Raw genomic sequence first — 18729 nt, forward strand, 5'->3', positions numbered from 1 at the left:
TTAAAACCTTCCAAAAACCTATCCAAACATATCCAAATCCCAAAATCAAAGTTCTCAAACATCTTAATCATCCAAAACCATTAAAACCCAAGTCTCAAATCATCCAAAAACTCATCAAAACATAAAATCCATTCAAAGCTTAAAAACATGTAAACTGAAAACTTGGATTACCTCTAATTAAGTCATTTTCCAACTAAATCCTCTGACTAATAAACTTCTAATCTTCCCTAGAATTGCTATGCCTCGATCCTTGCTTGAATCTGATTCCTAAAACTCAAGTTTCCTTCGAAAATGCGATGGGTGTTAGAAAGGCAATAGGAGAGAGAGAGAGAGAGAGAGAGAGAGAGTTCTTTTTATTTATGATAGGTTACTTCGAGCTTAAGTAACCTCAAGCAAATCCTAATGCTCGGGGTTCCAAAAACGCCCCCCCGAGGTAAAATAGTCAAAATTCCCAAAATTTCCTCCTGATATCACTAACTCCCAATTTATCATTAAATATTTATTCTCATTACCCAATATCCCGGTAATGTGATAAATACCCAAAACGGACCAAATTATGAAAATTGCCCAATTAAACAGAAATGGGCCCACATGCATATTTAATACACCTAAACATGCATATCAAATCATATTATAATATAACTCACATAATCACATAATGATACACATAAATATCATATAATCACATAATTCCATAATTTGTCATCCTGGCCCCCTAATCAAGGTCCTAAGTCTTATTAAGAAATTTGGGACGTTACAGTTATTTTCTCCAAAAATAAAATAAATATTAACAGATATATTTTTTATTTTCTATATAAAAAAGGAAATTAAGAAAATTGTATGAAAAAATAACACAAGGACAAAAAGAATAAAAAAAAACTAAAAAAATATGTATGAAAAAAACTAAAAAGGACAGACTTAAAAAAAAAAACCTGTAAGAAAAAGACATAAGAAAAGAAAATAAAAATAAAAAAAAAAGAAGCAGGTAGTTATAAAAAAGGGCAAACAAGAGAAGAAGTAATAAACATATGTCTATTAAAAATTCCATATAATTTTTTTTTTCTTACTAAATTCCCATATAAAAGTCATTTGTCTATCTAAAAATACCATATTTATTAAAATAAAAGTTATTCCCACATTTTTCAATAAAAAGATTTACCCAACCATAATTGCCATAATTAAACTTTTCTTTTTATAAATTACACTGCTACTTTTGTAAAAAATTTACTAAAAATTAGAGCGGGTAAAATTATTGATTCACATCTACACGTAAAACATGAAAAATATGAGCGTCTTTTCTGTTTTCTTTCTTTGAGCAAAAAATTTCTTTAAATAGTGTATGAAGAAAATTTTGTGTAAAAAACAAAAGAGAATTTCTTAAAAAATAAAAAAAGACACCTCCTTGTGTTTTCAGCATCTCGATAGTTATAATTTAATTCTGACCATTATATATGATAGTATATACTATAATTATACACTACTACAAATATAGACTTTCTCTCCGGGTTTTTTTCGACCTTAAAGAAAAAGCGCAGAGAAAAAGTTTGAATGAGTCTAAAATATTATATTTAATACTCGCACCCTATTCTATTACGATTTAAAAAAAATGCAGTAAAAAGTTTGAAGTGGGGATTTTTCTCCCGCAGAGAAAAGTGTAAGGGTTTTCTCTGCGGTTATATAGTCAAAACCGCGGAGAAAACCCCTCCCCGTCAGTAAAAACACCCCGAGACCCTACTTCTCCCCTCACTTTTCATTTGGCAGAGTCTCGATCGCACGGCTCCACCTTCGTCCCCAGTCGTGAGTAAGTCTCATTTTTACTATTTTAGTTTTTTTTTTTCATTTACTTGCATATTAAATCATGTCAATATACTTAATATTCGTTTATTTTGAAGTTTTATGGCAAAAATGAAAAAATATTGAGTGAGTTTAATGGGATTTCAATGTATGTTTATAGGGTTATTTTCAAAAAAAATTCTAACATTTTTGAAAGTTTATATAGGATTAGATGGCATTTTCATTGTTCAAAACATGTATTGATCACTAAAACTTGATTTTTTTAAATATATATTTCAGTTTTAGGGTATTTTTTATATTATTTTATATTATAATAATGTTATTTACATAATATTTTATATTATAATATTATTTCTTACATAATTTTTTATATATTTTACGTAATGATTTTTTTAAAGTATATTTTTGTTAATTATATTATTTTAGGATCAATTCAATTACCATATATTTACTAATGTTTATACTTTTATTGTAGGAAATATTTGTTTGAATTTGAGGTGTGTTGAAATTGTTGAAGATTAATTTTGAAGGTGAGTAATAATTACTACTTTTTTTTTTTTTTTTTTATATTTACAAAACTATTGTTAGAGTAGTTTGAATATATTAGATATTCATCCGTAGTGAAGTAGGTTCTAAGATAAAAAAAAAAATTATCAAAAGAAAAAATATATTGATCAACTAACAATTACAAACAAAACAGAAGAAGGATACAACCCACCTCAGCCAAAAACAATACACCAATTACAGATTCCTAACAAACTTAAGCATCTGCTTTTCTCTATAAGTACATTTACTGCCAACTAAATTCAACACTCTAGCTTTGATAGAGTATCTAATCAAATGGTCAATCTTGTACACTGGTAAGCAGAAATTATCAAGCCAACAATGGTTCCTATTCAGCCATATATGATACACAGCCGCTGCACATGTTGCATGAAGTATCATCGAAAGCCAGCCAGCCCGAGGCAAAGACAGCCACTGGATCCAATTCCTAAACTGAACCGACCAAGATAAACCTCTCAGCCAACCCTGGACAGCAAGAAGAATTTTTCTGGAGAAGACACAATCAAAAAATAAATGAGTATGATTCTCATCCTCTTGACCACAAACTGGGCAGCTAATTGAAAAGAGATGAATATGACAGGACTGCAACCAGTCTCTGGTAAGCAATTTATGGTTCACAGCAAGCCAAAGAATGAAACTGTGCTTTGGAGCCAAGAGTCTACACCAGACAGCCTTAACATACTGCACCAGCTCACCAAGAAACACTATCGAGTACAGAGTGCCCAAATGGATTTTTCCATTCCTAACCGCAGCATTCATCTCAGAACCAGACCAGAGCTGACTCAATTTAATGATTCTCCTCTAATACCAACTGGTATCCTACTTTAACTGATACTCCCTAATTGAATCACCCTTTAGATAAACACAGTTAACCCATTTAACCCATAACACATCCTGCTTGGAAGAGATTGCCCAAATGTACTTAGCCATCACAACTTTGTTCCAAGAAGAGCTATCCTTGAACCCCAACCCTCCAAAGCATTTAGGTCTGCAGACATGCTCCCAAGAGATCCTATGAATTTTACTTCTATTATCCTTCTCACCCCAAAGGAACTTCATACACAGACTATCAATTTCTTTCACAACTTTTTGAGGTAAAATGAAAATATTCATCCAATAGGACCGAATCCCCAACAAAACTGAATTTATTAGTTGAACCCGGTCAGCATATGATAAGTGACGACTAGACCACCCTTTCAGTCGAGCTCTCATTTTATCAATAAGAATTTCGCAGTCACTAGCCCTCCATTTGGTCGGTCTCAAGGGAACTCCCAAATAATTCATGGGAAACTGCCCTTCTAACAGACAACATTCCCGAAGCAATCTATCTTTCTCCCCTGCATCAAACCCACCTATGTAAATTCTGGATTTGGATTTATTAATAGAGAGACCCGAAGTATTAGTAAACACAGAAAATTCCTGCTGAATAAGTCTGACTGAATTCTGGCTAGCTTTGCAAAACAAAAGAAGGTCATCAACGAAACAAAGATGAAACAGCTTTAAAGATTTACATAAGGGATGAAACTTGAACTCTTTCTCCGTAGAAGTCTTTAACAACAATCTAGTAAGGTAATCCATCACCATAACAAATAATAAAGGCGAGATAGGGTCTCCTTGTTTAAGACCTCAAGCACCTTGAAACCGCCCTTGAATACTACCATTCAACACCAAGGAATAAGAAGAACCCCTGAGACAAACCATAATCCATCTAATAAACCTCTTCGGAAAGCACAAAGCATTAAGAAGATTTTCCAAAAAATTCCAGTCAATTGAGTCATAAGCTTTGCTTATATCAATCTTCATAAGGCATCGAGGAGAAATATTTCTCCTATTATAACCTTTAAGCAAATCTTGAAGAATAAGAACATATGGGCAAGAAAGCGATTCTTAATAAAAGCCCATTGATTCTGGCTTATCACAGCAGGAAGCACAAGTTTAAGCCTATTACATAACATTTTGGAAATGCATTTATATAAAGTATTGCAACAAGCAATAGGCCTAAACTCAGAAGCATTAACCGGTTGATCAACTTTCGGAATTAGAGATAATAAAGTATTGTTCAAAGAGTGAGGAATGCTAGCTGTCTCAAAAAAATCAAGAACAGCCCAAGCAATTTCCATACCGATATCCTTCCATAAAGCTTTAAAGAAGCCAGCCCCAAACCTATCCGGACACGGACTTTTGAGAGAATGGATGCTAAACATAGCTGTTTTAACCTCCTTGACAGTAAATGGTTTGATCAAACACAGCTGGTCCTCACTGCTCATAACAGATAGCTTGAGTATCAATAACCCCTGAAGCTATACTTTCTGTGCCCAGAAAACTTTTGAAATGATCCAGAAAATGGGCAGTAACTTTATCATAATCATCCACAATTTTTCCTTCAGCCGAAACAAATGAAACAATCCTATTAGCTAACTTTCTTTTCTTTAGACTGGCATGAAAGAATGAGGAATTGGAATCCCCAAACCTTAACTAATCAACTTTACTCTTTTGATAAAGATAGCTAGCATATAACTTCTCATGCCTCTTAAACTCAAGATAAGCTACCCGATCTTCATTGCAAAGCACTCTATTGGACGGATCATCAAGACATTTAGAGTGAGCTTGTTGATAATCTAGTTTGCTTCTCTCATAATTACACGAAACATCCCCCATAATCTTCCAGTTAAATTTCTTCAGGGTATGCTTGAGCTGAAGTAACTTCCAGCTAATTTGATCTAAACCCCTTCCAGAAAATCTCAGAGGTTGTCTCCAGTTATTAAGAGCAACTTCTCTAAATTGAGGGTGAGCAATCCACATATTGTAAAAACGAAAAGGTTGCACCCCCACCCTTATAGCTGGCAGCTGCTTTATCAAAATCATAGCGTGATCTGAACCAATCTCCCACTGAACCCCAGCCGAAGCTAAAGGATGATCATCCAGCCAAGACTCATTAACAAACACCCTATCCAACTTAGAAAAGATACGAGCCCCACCTTCTTGATTACTAGACCAAGTGAAAAACGGACCCATGGTCTTCATTTCTTCCACCAAACCAAGCTCTAGCCATTTTCTAGCATCCTCCATTTCTTTCAATGTGATTGGACGACCACCCATTCTGTCATTAGGATTAAAAACAGCATTGAAATCCCCAAGAACCATCCAAGCTTTACTAGGCCAAGACAAGTGCTCCAAATCCATCCATAAGGACCTCCTCATTTCCAAATTATTAGAACCATAAACAAAAGTAATACAGAAAAAATTCTGATTATGCAACCTAACTTGACAATGTAATAGCTGATCACTTTCTTGTAACACTTTCAGCTGCACCATTTTAGCATTCCAAATCACTAAGATTCTACCTTCCACAATTTTACTACTGTAAAACTCCCAACCATAAAACATAGTGTTAATAACATCTTTCAGCTTAACTCCCCTGATTTTTGTTTCAAGAAGAGCCCCAAGCCCAACTTTATTCAGCCTACACGCATCCAGAATGATCTTCTATTTATTCACCTTATTCATCCCTCTAACATTCCAACTCATTATGTTGATGCAATCCATGAGTATTTGATTTGATTGGGATTGTAATTGCTGGTTTCTGACCTTTCTGGAGAACACTAAATTGGTTTATGGCTTGTTTAACAGGAATCTGAACTCCATTTCTCTTGACCCTTGTTGTTTTCGGAGAAATCCAGTTATCCTCTACTGGAATATGAGAAACCTGGCCTTCAGCTAACTGAGAGGAGCTAGAAGGATGATTTAAACCAGCATCAGATGAGCTAACATTCAGAATAAGTTCAGATCTATTCCCATTTTGGCCATCTACCTTCTCTACCACTTCTTGTTCTGTACTTAAACTACCAGTATTTCCTTCCATTTGCTTCGCCTCTTTCTTCCTCCAAACGGCTTCAGAAACAAATTTACAAGAAGAAACTGAGTGACCCAATTTCTTACAATTTGAGCACTTTGTTGGCAGCCATTCATAATCAATAATCTGTTTCGCAATTTTCCCTTTCTCATTAAAATAGCTAATGAATTTCGGAAGTGTATCAGCAATCTCCATCTCAACTAAGACTCTAGCAAATTTAATCATAGAACGATTCTGAGTAATTTTGTCAATCATAATGGGTTTTCCTATTGTTCTAACAAGAGCACTCAGACAGTTCACTCCCCAATATTGCAACCCAAGATCTGGCAGCCTAATCCATATTGGAACAGGTTTGATGGATTTCAGAGACTCAACATCAGTGGTCCAAGGCCGGAGAACATCAGGTTTCCTATCAAAGTGCACAACCCCTGATTCTAAAAATAGATCCCTTTTTGCCTCATCTCTGAATTTCACCATAGTAAATCCAGCATTCATTCGGGCAACACTCACAATTCCAAGTTTACCCTAAATCCTTTTCACAAAACCCTCAAACACTGCCAGAGGAGGATTAGCCCCAATTACAACACATATTATCGCAGATTTCCATAATGAAGCTATTACTTCAATTTCCTCCATATCCAATTTCGCAACAATCTGGCCATCCTTCTGATATGGTTCTGAGTAGTGAAGCTTCGTTCCACCATAAGAGGGAATCGATTCACGAAACTTAGCCCAAGTTTCCTTAGCTGAGTCCTGGAAGGATTGCTCTTCGACTTCTGCAGCCCAGTTCGCTGTATCGTGGCGCATGTCAAGATCGTGGTCCTTCTCCGAGCCTTCATTCAAAGATCGAACATCAAACTCCTGTTCTTCCGTAATCCCTAATCCATCAGGTTCATCAATCGCTGGTTGTTTAGGACGATTTTGGTCAGAATTCTCACCATTAGATGAAGGGAGCTCTGAAGAGATAGTAGATTTTGCAAGCTTCAGCCCAGGTTTTTGCCTCCTCGCCATGGAAGAGAGAGAACCTGAGCAACACGCTTTATTGATTGAATTATTGAAATAGCAAAAATCTCTGAGAAAAAATTGTGTGTTGCGGAGATAACAGAAGGTTGAGAACATGTGTGACTTAGTGATGTAGGTTCTGTGAATTATGTGTGTGTTGCGGTAACTTAAGGTTGAGAACATACATGTTATTTGTTATATGTTTTGTTTGATGTGAATTTATAGGTAGATAACTTGGGATATGCTATAAATACAGAGGAAACTCTGCCCAATTTTTTATTTTTTTTTTATGATATTAATTGAATATGTTTTATAGGTTAATATATGTAATAATTATGTTTGTTTATGTTGAAATTGTAAATACATATGAATTTTGGATATGTTATAGAAATAAAAGAAATTCTGCCCATTTCATTTTAGAAATTATTAATTGAACATAATTTTTTTAATTACAATATTAATTTTCTTTTCAGTATTGACTTAGGAATTAGGTAGATATTATCATTATGGATAAGTCATTGATTATTGAGAATAGAAAAACACAATAATTTCAAGACGGATTCAACCAATTTTTAGAATTTTTCCAAACAAATTGTAGTGATCCGGAAAGAATCCATTGTCCATGTATAGATTGTGGTAATGGATCAAAAGGAAATATTACCATGATAAAGAATCATTTATTTTGTCAGGGATTTGATACAAGTTATCGTACATGGTATTGGCAGGGAGAATCATTGAAAAATAATAATCCATATCCATTCGGGAGGCGAGGGATTGATAATTTGGGTTATAGTGATTTTGATGATCATCATGGAATTGCTCGATGAAGCACAAGAAGAGTCTGTTGATGATCCTTCAAAATTCGATAAATTGGTTAGAGATGCAGATAAACCATTATTCAATGGTTGTTTGAAACAAAGATTACCAACAATGGTAAAATTTTACAACATAAAAGCAGAAAATGGAGTTAGCGATAAATGTTTTAGTCAGATTTCTCCCCGAGTACTTTACTTAGTACCTCGTATTGATCGACCGGGGAAGAATCAACGCCAGATTCATTAAGAGATCCCTCACTCTGCTGTTGAGTCTGTCTATCAAGCTGTGACCTCTGAAGCTTCACCGCCATTTTTTCCTGTATAAAGATAACATTATAAACAAAAATTAGAAACATTAGAAAAAAGAAAACAATACTATTCACTTACATAATCTTGTTGAGCTGCCTCGTTGACAAAAGATTTTGTCGATTTTTTCATATGAGCATCCCTCCAAGTATCAACAACATGCGCATCTGGGTTCTCCTATAAAAATGTAAAAAAAAATGATTTAGAATGTGTTATTTTATACAATTAAACTAGTATCTTCACTTACATATTCGTGACGCTTAGCTACCAACGATTTTGTGCCTTGTGTTGTTACATACTTCATTTGTTTTCTGTTTGCTTGGTTTTTAGTGGAATGAGCCAAAAATCTTTCAATCAAAAACAAATCACAAATATTCTTCCATGTCTCCTTAGTGCAATGGTCAAGTGGCTTAGAGAGGACATTCTCCCAATCTTCTAATCCAGCGTAATGATTTTTGAAGTATTTATGTCTGATGTTCTTTCTCTCGCGATATCTTTCGCCCATCTCCTTATAGACAGTTGTCAGAACTGACTCACGTTGTGGATGACCGTCTATATTATAGTAATACTGCATTAAGAAAAAAAATAGAGGACTTTGTAAATAATAGAAATAAATAATGTAAAGCACAAGATTTGTAATTTTTTACCCTCATACGCTCAAGCACTTGATCCTTAAACTGTTGAGGTAAATTAGCAAAATCCAAGTAATGTCTCAGACACAAAATTGTAACTTGAGTGCCCAACATGCAAATAAAAGCTTGATCCTCCTGTCCAACTACTTTGTTCGTCACAGGATCAATCTCTAGATCCAATGGTTTACCAGCTTTTTTCCTTCGTTCTTCAAGAACATTATTACTAGCAAGGCCACGACCTTTTTTTCTCGTCGGCGGGGTTTTAAAATTTATTAACAATAACCAGTATTAGTATTTTTGTTATAATTCTCTAACAATATAATTTCCAAAAATAATTTTGATATGAAATATTTAACCTGACTTGCAAGATGATGGTACCCTAGAAGGATCTGGCGGGTCTTGACCACCACCATCTCCGTCGTGATAGGTTGCTATATCAGCTGACATTATACTTCAGTTTAAAATTTATTAGTTAGTAATTAGCATCAAATTAAATTAGAGGTATATCACATTCAATTTGTATTAATAATAATTACAAAAAAACTTTATTATATTTCAATATATAGTTCTGTTACACAAAGAGAAAAACTAAACAGAGTAATCACTATCATTTCCATCAGTAATCGGAGACACATTTTCATCTTCACAAAGCTCAACTAGCAATTCATCCTTTGCATCTACGACTTCCTCATGTTCTGGCATATCACATTCGTCGTCACCCACTTCATCAGCCCCAGCATATGCAGCAAGTTGATCAGATTGCATAATCAACTCTTTGAGGTCCATAGTCAACACAAAATTTGATGAGCTTGTTTCATGTACAACATCAATAGCATCATTAACCTCATCATATTTGTCCTTAATGTCCCAAATTTGTTGATGATTCACATCTTCTACAACTTTCCAATGACGACCTCTAAGTAGATCATCGAGATAGAAAACTTGCTTAGTTTGGCTAGCAAGTATATACGACTCATCTTTGTACCATTCACCATTGAGGTCTATATTGGTGATATTATTTTCAATGATTGCTTTCTTCCTTCTTGGATTTTTATTAAACCATTTGCACCAAAATAATGCCACTTAATATACACCAGTGAAAGATAGTGTCACTACTTCCGTAATAACTAAAACCTTCTGTTTCGGCAACAGACACTCCACTATTCTATGTGGTGCGCTTTTTATCTCGGTCGTGTGCAATAAATCGAACACCATTGACTATACAACCTTGGTAATAGGTTTCCAAATGATCTGACCTAGATGCTAAAGCTAGTAATTCATCACCATTTTCTAAAGACCCAAGCTTGTGCAAGTCATATATCTAAACACAAAAAACTGCATTAGATTCACAAAATATATCATTAATAAAATGAAAGTTCAAAGTTCAAAACTATCTTCTTATGAAACCATGAACGAATTTTTTTCCTATGCAAACGATCATGATCACCATCTAGGTATTGTTGTCTAATCTCTTGTAGGTGTTCTCTGTTAATTAGAATAGTGTTACGATTCTTGATAACAAAAAACTTATAATAACCACACATGTTCTAATTTAAAAGGGAATAAACTTACTCTAAATAAGGCTCAATTTCAGGAGAATTCTCAAGTATGAACCACTGAGTTATTTCACGAGTGTTATGATTGAGAGGCTTCAAAGTGCCCTTTGTGAGTGGACGATATTGAGATTGGAAAACGATAAGGATTCGTGGGATATAAGTAGCATCTTAATTTCGATCAAGATGGTTAAACCTTGTTTCAATGTCTTTGAAATACATTGAACAAAAGGTCAAAGCCTCATATGCAACATAGCCTTCAGCGATCGACCCTTCACGGCGAGCTATATTTCCCACGTAATTCTTCAATTTTTTTCATGCTCCTTTCAAAAGGATACATCCACCTCATAAATACTGGGCCACCCAATATAGCTTCTTCTGGCAAATGTAATACCAAATGAATCATTATGTCAAAAAAAGCTGGAGGAAAAATCAACTCCATCTTGCACAATATCTAAATAAGATCATTTTGTGCTTCCTCATTATCTTTAACATTTAAAGTCCACCAACATATTTGCCTGAAGAAATTGCACAATTCTGTAACAGTGGTCGATATAGATTTTGGAAGAAACTTGCGAACACTGAGAGAAAGTAATTGTTGCATTATCACATGACAATTGTGTGACTTCAACCCAAGAATATTTATATCATTCTCTGACACTTTCTTCTTCAAATTTGAACAAAAGCCATCTGGAAATCTAACTCCTTTTATAAACTGTCAAAATTGTTGCCTCTGCGCCGGAGTTAACACATAATGAGCGTGCAACTTCATCAACTTCCCGTTCTCATCTTCATAAATCCACAATGATTCTCTCACACCCATCTTTTTCAAATCATGTCTTGCATTAGTGGTGTCCTTAGATTTATCATTGTCTAAGATGGTGCCAAGGAGACTATCACACACATTCTTCTCAACATGCATGACATCTATATTGTGTTTTAATTTGTTTATACATCAATACTCAAGCTCGTAAAAGATACTTTTTTTTCCTCCAATTACCTTCATCTACACCTCTTTTACGTTTCACACCCCCAAACTGGACGTGTTTTCCTGGAACTAGCGTTGCAAGAGCATTAACTTGTTCTAGTATATCCTCACAAGTAAACCGTCTCGGAGGATGTCTTGTCTCAACTTATCCATCGAGCCTGGTGTCTCTTCTCATTCGATGAGTACTTGGCAAGAATCTTCTGTGACCAACATAAGATTTCTTACTGATCACTCGGATGGAAGTTGTGTCTTCATTACACATAGGACAAGCTTTGTATCCCTGACCACTCCATCCAGACAAACTACTGCAAGCTGGAAAATCATTCACTGTCCACAAAAGGGCTGCCCGCATCTTGAACATCCTGTTGGTCGTACTATCTCTTGTATAGACTCTGTTAACTCACAGATCCTTCAACTCATCCACCAATGGTCTTAGAAATACATCCATGTCCTTACCTGGTGATTTTGGCCTAGGAACAAGGAGGGTCAACATGAAATAATTGTCTTTCATACACAACTAAGGTGGCAGATTATAGTTTGCCAACACGACAGGCCACATGTTGTATGCAAGGTACATGTTTCCAAATGGATTAAATCCATCGGCAGCTAAGCCCCGACAAACATTTATGGGATCCCTTGAAAAATCAGGATGCTTAACATCAAATTCCTTCCACGCAGAGCCGTCCACCGGGCATCGCATCACCCCATCATCTTTTGATTTCCCAGTGTGATGTCATATCATGTGTTTCGCTGTAATCCTTGAACTGTATAATCTTTTCAACCGAGGTGTTAATGGAATGTAACGCATTACCTTGTGTGGCACTTTTTTTCCTTTCGTCATTTCAGAAGTAATACATCTACTACTTCTGCATACTGGGCATGTCTCTTTAGATGCATGCTCATTGTAAAATAAGCAACAATCATACTGGCACACATGAATGGACTCGTATCCCAACCCTAACTTTTTCAATCTCTTTTTGGCCTCGTAGTACGATCCGAGAATTTTGTTTTCCTTAGGAAAGGCAAGCTTTAACAACTTCAGCAATTCATCAAATATGTTGTTAGACACCTTCCCTCTAACTTTTAGATGCAATAACTTTGCTAAAAAGTTCAAGGATGAAATCCAATCACATCCAGGATACAACTCCACTTCAATCTCCTCAAATAACTCGTTATAATACTGACTCTCACCAGGTTCCGTTTCCATTTCCTCAGTTGTCGATAAAAGGAAGTCTTTGATGGACCCAAAACGGGTATGTTTTAAAAATGTATAACTCGCAAGCGCACGAATCGTATATGAAATATAGTGTTTGTGTAAGCACGAGATTGAACCCAAAGGAGTTGTGTAAAATAAAAAAGAAAACTATTTTAAAGCAAAAATAATAAATTCTAACCTAGCTCCAAAGATTGATAAGCTTTAATGTCATGAACATAAAATAAAAGATTTAAAATAAAGCTATTTCTTTAAGAGAATAAAAATAAATCAATAATGATTTGATAATAAGTGTTAAAAGAAAGATTATTAAGATAATAGAATCCACAAAATGTAATTTTAATAATACTTATTAGTATATTGATTCCCAAGTTTTAGTGATAGTTAAAATAAGTCAAACTATCATTTTCCAAATAGATTTATAATTTTAAGCACAAATTACTTCTAAAAATATAGGATTTTTCTTCACTTTTCAAAAAGTATAATTTCAAAGTATTTAATGTGGATCAATCTAATGAAACAACAAAACATCAAATAACATTATTTATAAGGCAAAACATAATATTTTTGTTCTAAGCATGGGATGTGTACAATTTAATGACACATCTTACACAAAGAATATTATGTTTTGCAAAAATGAAGAACAAAGTGCATATTATCTAACAATCCAAAATATGTGATATTGAAGATGAAAGACATATATGAAGAAGAAAAATCCATAAACTTTGTTGCATTACAAGGGAAATCAACATACAACATAAATATTATCTAATTATAAGTTGCTTCATCATGATCTTGATAATCTTATGAAAAAGATTAGAAGCACATAACTAGAATAGAAATTACAAAATAAACAAATTACATACAACATAAATATTATCTAATTACAAGTTGCTTCATCATGATCTTGATAATCTTATGAAAAAGATTAGAAGCACATAACTAGAATAGAAATTACAAAATAAACAAATTACATACAACATAAATATTATCTAATTACAAGTTGCTTTATCATGATCTTGATAATCTTATGAAAAAGATTAGAAGCACATAACTAGAATAGAAATTACAAAATAAACAAATTACATACAACATAAATATTATCTAATTACAAGTTGCTTCATCATGATCTTGATAATCTTATGAAAAAGATTAGAAGCACATAACTAGAATAGAAATTACAAAATAAACAAAATACATACTTGAAAATGCTCTTGAAAAATCCAAAATGGAAGAGAGAATGGTAGAGAGAAAAATGGTAGAAAGAAGATGGCAACCAAAAGTTAAGCACCCTAAAATGGTCTTGAAATTCCATACTTATAGTCAAAATGAGAGCATTAAAATAATCAACTTAAATTAATTAAAGTGATTAAATTAATTTTAAAAAAAAAGTAAATATGGCATGTAGAGGTAAATTATAGGGTGTAATGATGATGTTGTGGTGAAATATGTGAAAAAATTGGGTAAAAATGTGGCATTTTAGACATAGGGGACAAAGGTACAAAAATGCAATTGTTGGGCTCAAAATGGGGAAAAGGCAGCTTGTTAGCTGCTAGTGGCTGTGACGTTGGGCCTGAGAGTTTGGGCTATGGTTGGAGGCAAGCTTATGGTGGATGGGTTGGAGGTTGCTGGTGATTGGGCTGGCCCGTGTGGGCTTGGAGGGAGGCGCGGACCCAGTTTGGGCTGGAGCAAGGGGAGGCACGGGCTGCTGAAAGCTGCTGGCCCGAGTGGATGGCACGGGTTGGCAAGAGGAAAATGCAAAATTCCTTTGTTTTTTTCACAAAAATGCCACTCTTTTTCATCATTTTTATTGCTTTTCAAGAGCAAATACAAAACAATAAATTCCCTATAAAACAAACATGAATTAAATTAAAACTAAATATTTTCAATAATAAAATATACAATATAAGTTCCATGAAAATATTAATTAAAACTTAATTTACTTAAACATCTAAGCTTAAAATTGCATCTTTTTACTCATAACTTAACAATATTAATTTCAAATAATTAAACTACAACATATTATAATAAAATATCTATAAAAACATATAAAAATCTAAAAAAAATTACAATAAGACTAATAAATTAAAAATTACTCAAAAACTTAATAAGTTACTTAAAAACTCAAAGACTAAGCAACAATTAGCATAAAAAATGTGGTAAAATAACTCTATTTTGTAGAGTTATCAGTCTTCCACAATGTGAATCATCTCTTCGTCTTCATTCTCATCAACGACCTCATCAGCAACAATTTCTTCCACCTCAACATGAAAAATCCACTTACCATAAGCTTGATGAAAACCCCCTATCGAATACGTGTGCTCGAAGAACATCCAAAGATTCGAATCTATTATTATTGCATCTCACACAGGGACACCTAATTCTTCCATCAGAATCTTTATGTTCTGACGCCATCCTCAAAAAAACTTGCAGACCATTCCAATATTCTTGACAACCGCGATTTCTCAATGTTGTCCAAGATTTATCAATCGCCATCTACGATGATACAATAGAGCATAAGACATTAAAAATATTTTCTAGTTTTTAATGTCCTACACCATAGGTGTAAGACATCATAGAGCGCCATCAAAAGTTGAAATTATTGTAATGTAAAGGTATAAAGGTCCTTACTCGATTTAAACCATAAAGTTGTATCCTAAGATCTCAAAAAAATTCTAAAATCGAGACCGAGTTATTAAAATTCGGCCTTTATGTGTATTTTATTGACCCGTTCCCACTATCGGACCAAGTAAGATTAAAATTTTTGGAACGTGTTAACTTTATAAAATTACCATTTCTTTTGATAATTTACAAAGAACATATTAATTTGTGTAGAATTTATTAATTGTAACCTTTTGAGAAATAAGTTAATTTTATTTGATCAAGAAAATAATTACAAGGATGATTATAATTAAATTTATTTTTTAAAAGTCTATGAGAAGATTAATTTGATTAAAACTTAATTATTTTTAATTTCTTAAAAATTAAAGCTTTGGTCCATTTTTATTTTATTTTAAATAAAATTCATTAATTTGTAAAAAATATTATTTCTTGCGTCCAAATTAACCCTAATAATTATTTAGTGTACAAAATTTAATTTCATAATTATTAATATTATAACAAACCAAAAATCCAATCTTTTATAGAAAATCTCAATTTTTTCACCAAGTGTCAAAACTGTTTAGTTTTGTGATAATTTCCTAAATTTGGAATGTTATATTTTAAAATTTTTTATTTTTTAAAATATTTTATAATGTTTTATGAGAAGTGTTATTCCCGGACAAACTTGAGTTTTATGATCTCTTATTACTTAATTAATTATTCTGAAATTAAATTATTTTTCTATTTATAATTACCAAATTAATAAATATAATTTAATAATTGTAAAGTAAATTAAATGATTTATAATAATTACATTTATATTAAACAACCATAATTTATTTATTTTTAAAAACTTTAGTATATTCTAATATTTTTTTATTATTATTAATTTTATTACACTAATTTTAATAAAAAATCGTATTTGATGTAATGTCCTCTAAATTTAATGATATGTTGCATACTTGTTTTCTCATTATTTTTTATTGTGGAATTATGTGTACTATATATCCCATACCCATTAACTACCCATTTTGCATCATAACATGAGAAAACAACTAGCACGCTGCACACTGCACACTGCATTTTACATTTGCTGACCTTCTTTTGAAGTTGCGAACCCCTAATTTATATTTGCAATTAGAAAGCTAACTCTAAATTATTTGAAATTAAAAACAAATTAAAAATACAATTACTTCCAAATACCAACAATTACATTAAGAATGAATTTTATCACATCCAAGAACTATAAAATTAATTAAACCAAAACAAAAAGACTTGCTTTGTCAATAACATCAAATTGCATAAATAACTTAATAAAGAAAATTAAATTATTGAACAGAATGTGCACTAGTGGATTATAAACAGCGAATTTGGGATAAAGAAACATTTTTTCATTTCAAAAGCATTTGATTGGTACTAAATTAAATCCAAGAATTACAAAACGGGATTATAAGAAATTCAGGAGAAGTAACACTACAGTTACCAAATATCCAAAATTAGATAAGACTTCTCTAATACAATACCTAAAATAAAATAAAAAGAACAGAACTTTACAAACAAGAAACCCTAATTCCCTACTCGGCCATTCGCAAGAAATAACGACTATAACCCAAGAACAGAGCCATTGATCTAAGAACTAGTAAACGTATCATCTCCACACATTTAACTAAAATAATAAATCTTAAATACAAACCACACCATAGATATCAAGAAAAGTTTTATAACCTGTTGTTGCCAAGAGGACCCTTGCGCCTGAGAGAAAGAAGAGCAGAGATGACCCTTGTTGCCGAGAGGACCCTTCCTTGCGCCTGAGAGAGAGACATATGAGAAGAGAAGTGAGAGGGCAAACGTAGCGAAGGGAAATGGGTTGTGAAATTTTTAAACCGTAAGGGTATCAGCGGCGGGGCCCGTCGCTAATAATACTATTACCGACGTGTACTCTGCCGCCAATGAAAGAGATTACCCACCGCTAATAGTATTAGCGGCAGATAGTCCGCCTCTAATAAAGGTGGTTATCCATCGCTAATAAATCTTTAAAGAAAACCCCTCCATTTCCCGGGCATTTCATTACTCTATTAGCAGCGGACTACCCGCGGCTAATACATAATAATATATATTTTAAAATAATCAATACATTATTAGCCGCGGACCTCCTAGTCCGCCGCTAATAACCTATACAATAACGGCGGACTGGGTCTGCCGCTAATAGTTATGTCGCAAATAGCACTTATTGTTGTAGTGAAATGGGTTTACGAACTGATTTAGCACCTGAACAGAATGGTAAACGCACATATTTACCTCCTGCTTGTTTCACGTTTTCTAGAGAAGAGAAAAAATTTGTATGTAAATCATTTGCAGATATGAAAGTGCCTGATGACTATTCATCCAACATTCGAAACTTGGTATCCATGGGAGATTTGAAGCTGATGGGTATGAAATCACATGATTGTCATATGTTGATGCAAAAATTACTTTCGATTGCTATTCGGTCAGTCTTACCGAAAAAAGTTCAGGACTGTTTGACAAATGTTTGCATATTCTTCAATCATTTATACGGAAAAGAATTAGAAATGAAAAAATTGGATGCATTGCATTGTAAGATAGTGGAAACTCTATGCAACCTTGAAATATTTTTTCTGCCATCTTTCTTTGACATTATGATACATTTAATGGTTCATCTAGTAAGGGAAGCCAAGTTGTGTGAACCAGTTTGGGCGAGGTGGATGTATCCATTTGAAAGGAGTATGAAGGTGTTGAAAAGTTATGTGTGTAATCATTATCGTCCTGAAGCTATTATGGTTGAATGTTATATATTGGAAGAGGTAGTAGAATTTTGCTCATAATACATGAGTGGGATAGAGGCAATCAGAATCAGCAAACCACGAAATAACTCAGATAGAGTTGATAAATGACTATGAGGGAATGAAACAATGATCACCGTATCTAGGGCAGAATTAGATATAGCTCAATTAGTTGTGATGCAAAATAATCCTGAGATTCAATCATATATAATGTAAGTAGATAATATATTTTAATCATATATATTAGAGTAGTGATTTTCTTTTTGTTGTTTAAACTTTTTTGTACTTTCTTTTATGTTTCAGTGATCACATGGAGTTATTACAGTCGATGATTCCAAACAAGGTTAAAAATAAACAAAAATAGGTTATAGATGAGCATAATAAAACGTTTTGCCAGTGGCTGAAGAATACAATTTTGACAAAGTTGGGAGAAAAAAATCATGGAGTGTCGACTGAGTTGAAGCGCATATCTCTTGGAGCAAGCATTGATGTAATAAAGCATCAAGCTTACATTGTCGAAGGGAAACAATTTCATACTAAGTCAAGAGATGATGCTCATCTGGTTCAAAATAGGGGAGTAATTATAGTTGCAGAAGCTTACATTTTG

At 33.4% G+C, this 18729-nt stretch overlaps 1 protein-coding gene across 1 annotated transcript; it reads right to left on the bottom strand.

Annotated features, from left to right (window-relative positions):
• Positions 1–2535: 2535 nt before the first annotated feature.
• LOC133791851 (uncharacterized) lies at positions 2536–3117 on the bottom strand. Its single transcript, XM_062229760.1, has one exon. It carries the CDS (start codon positions 3115–3117, stop codon positions 2536–2538), a length of 582 nt encoding a protein of 193 aa, XP_062085744.1.
• Between the last annotated feature and the right edge of the window lie 15612 nt (positions 3118–18729).

This window comes from Humulus lupulus, chromosome 7, assembly GCF_963169125.1.
Source record: "Humulus lupulus chromosome 7, drHumLupu1.1, whole genome shotgun sequence".
In the NCBI taxonomy this organism is placed as follows: domain Eukaryota; kingdom Viridiplantae; phylum Streptophyta; class Magnoliopsida; order Rosales; family Cannabaceae; genus Humulus; species Humulus lupulus.

Coding starts and splice junctions, on each gene's coding strand:
- LOC133791851 (XM_062229760.1), bottom strand. CDS start 3,117: ATGAATGCTGCGGTTAGGAATGGAAAAATCCATTTGGGCACTCTGTAC.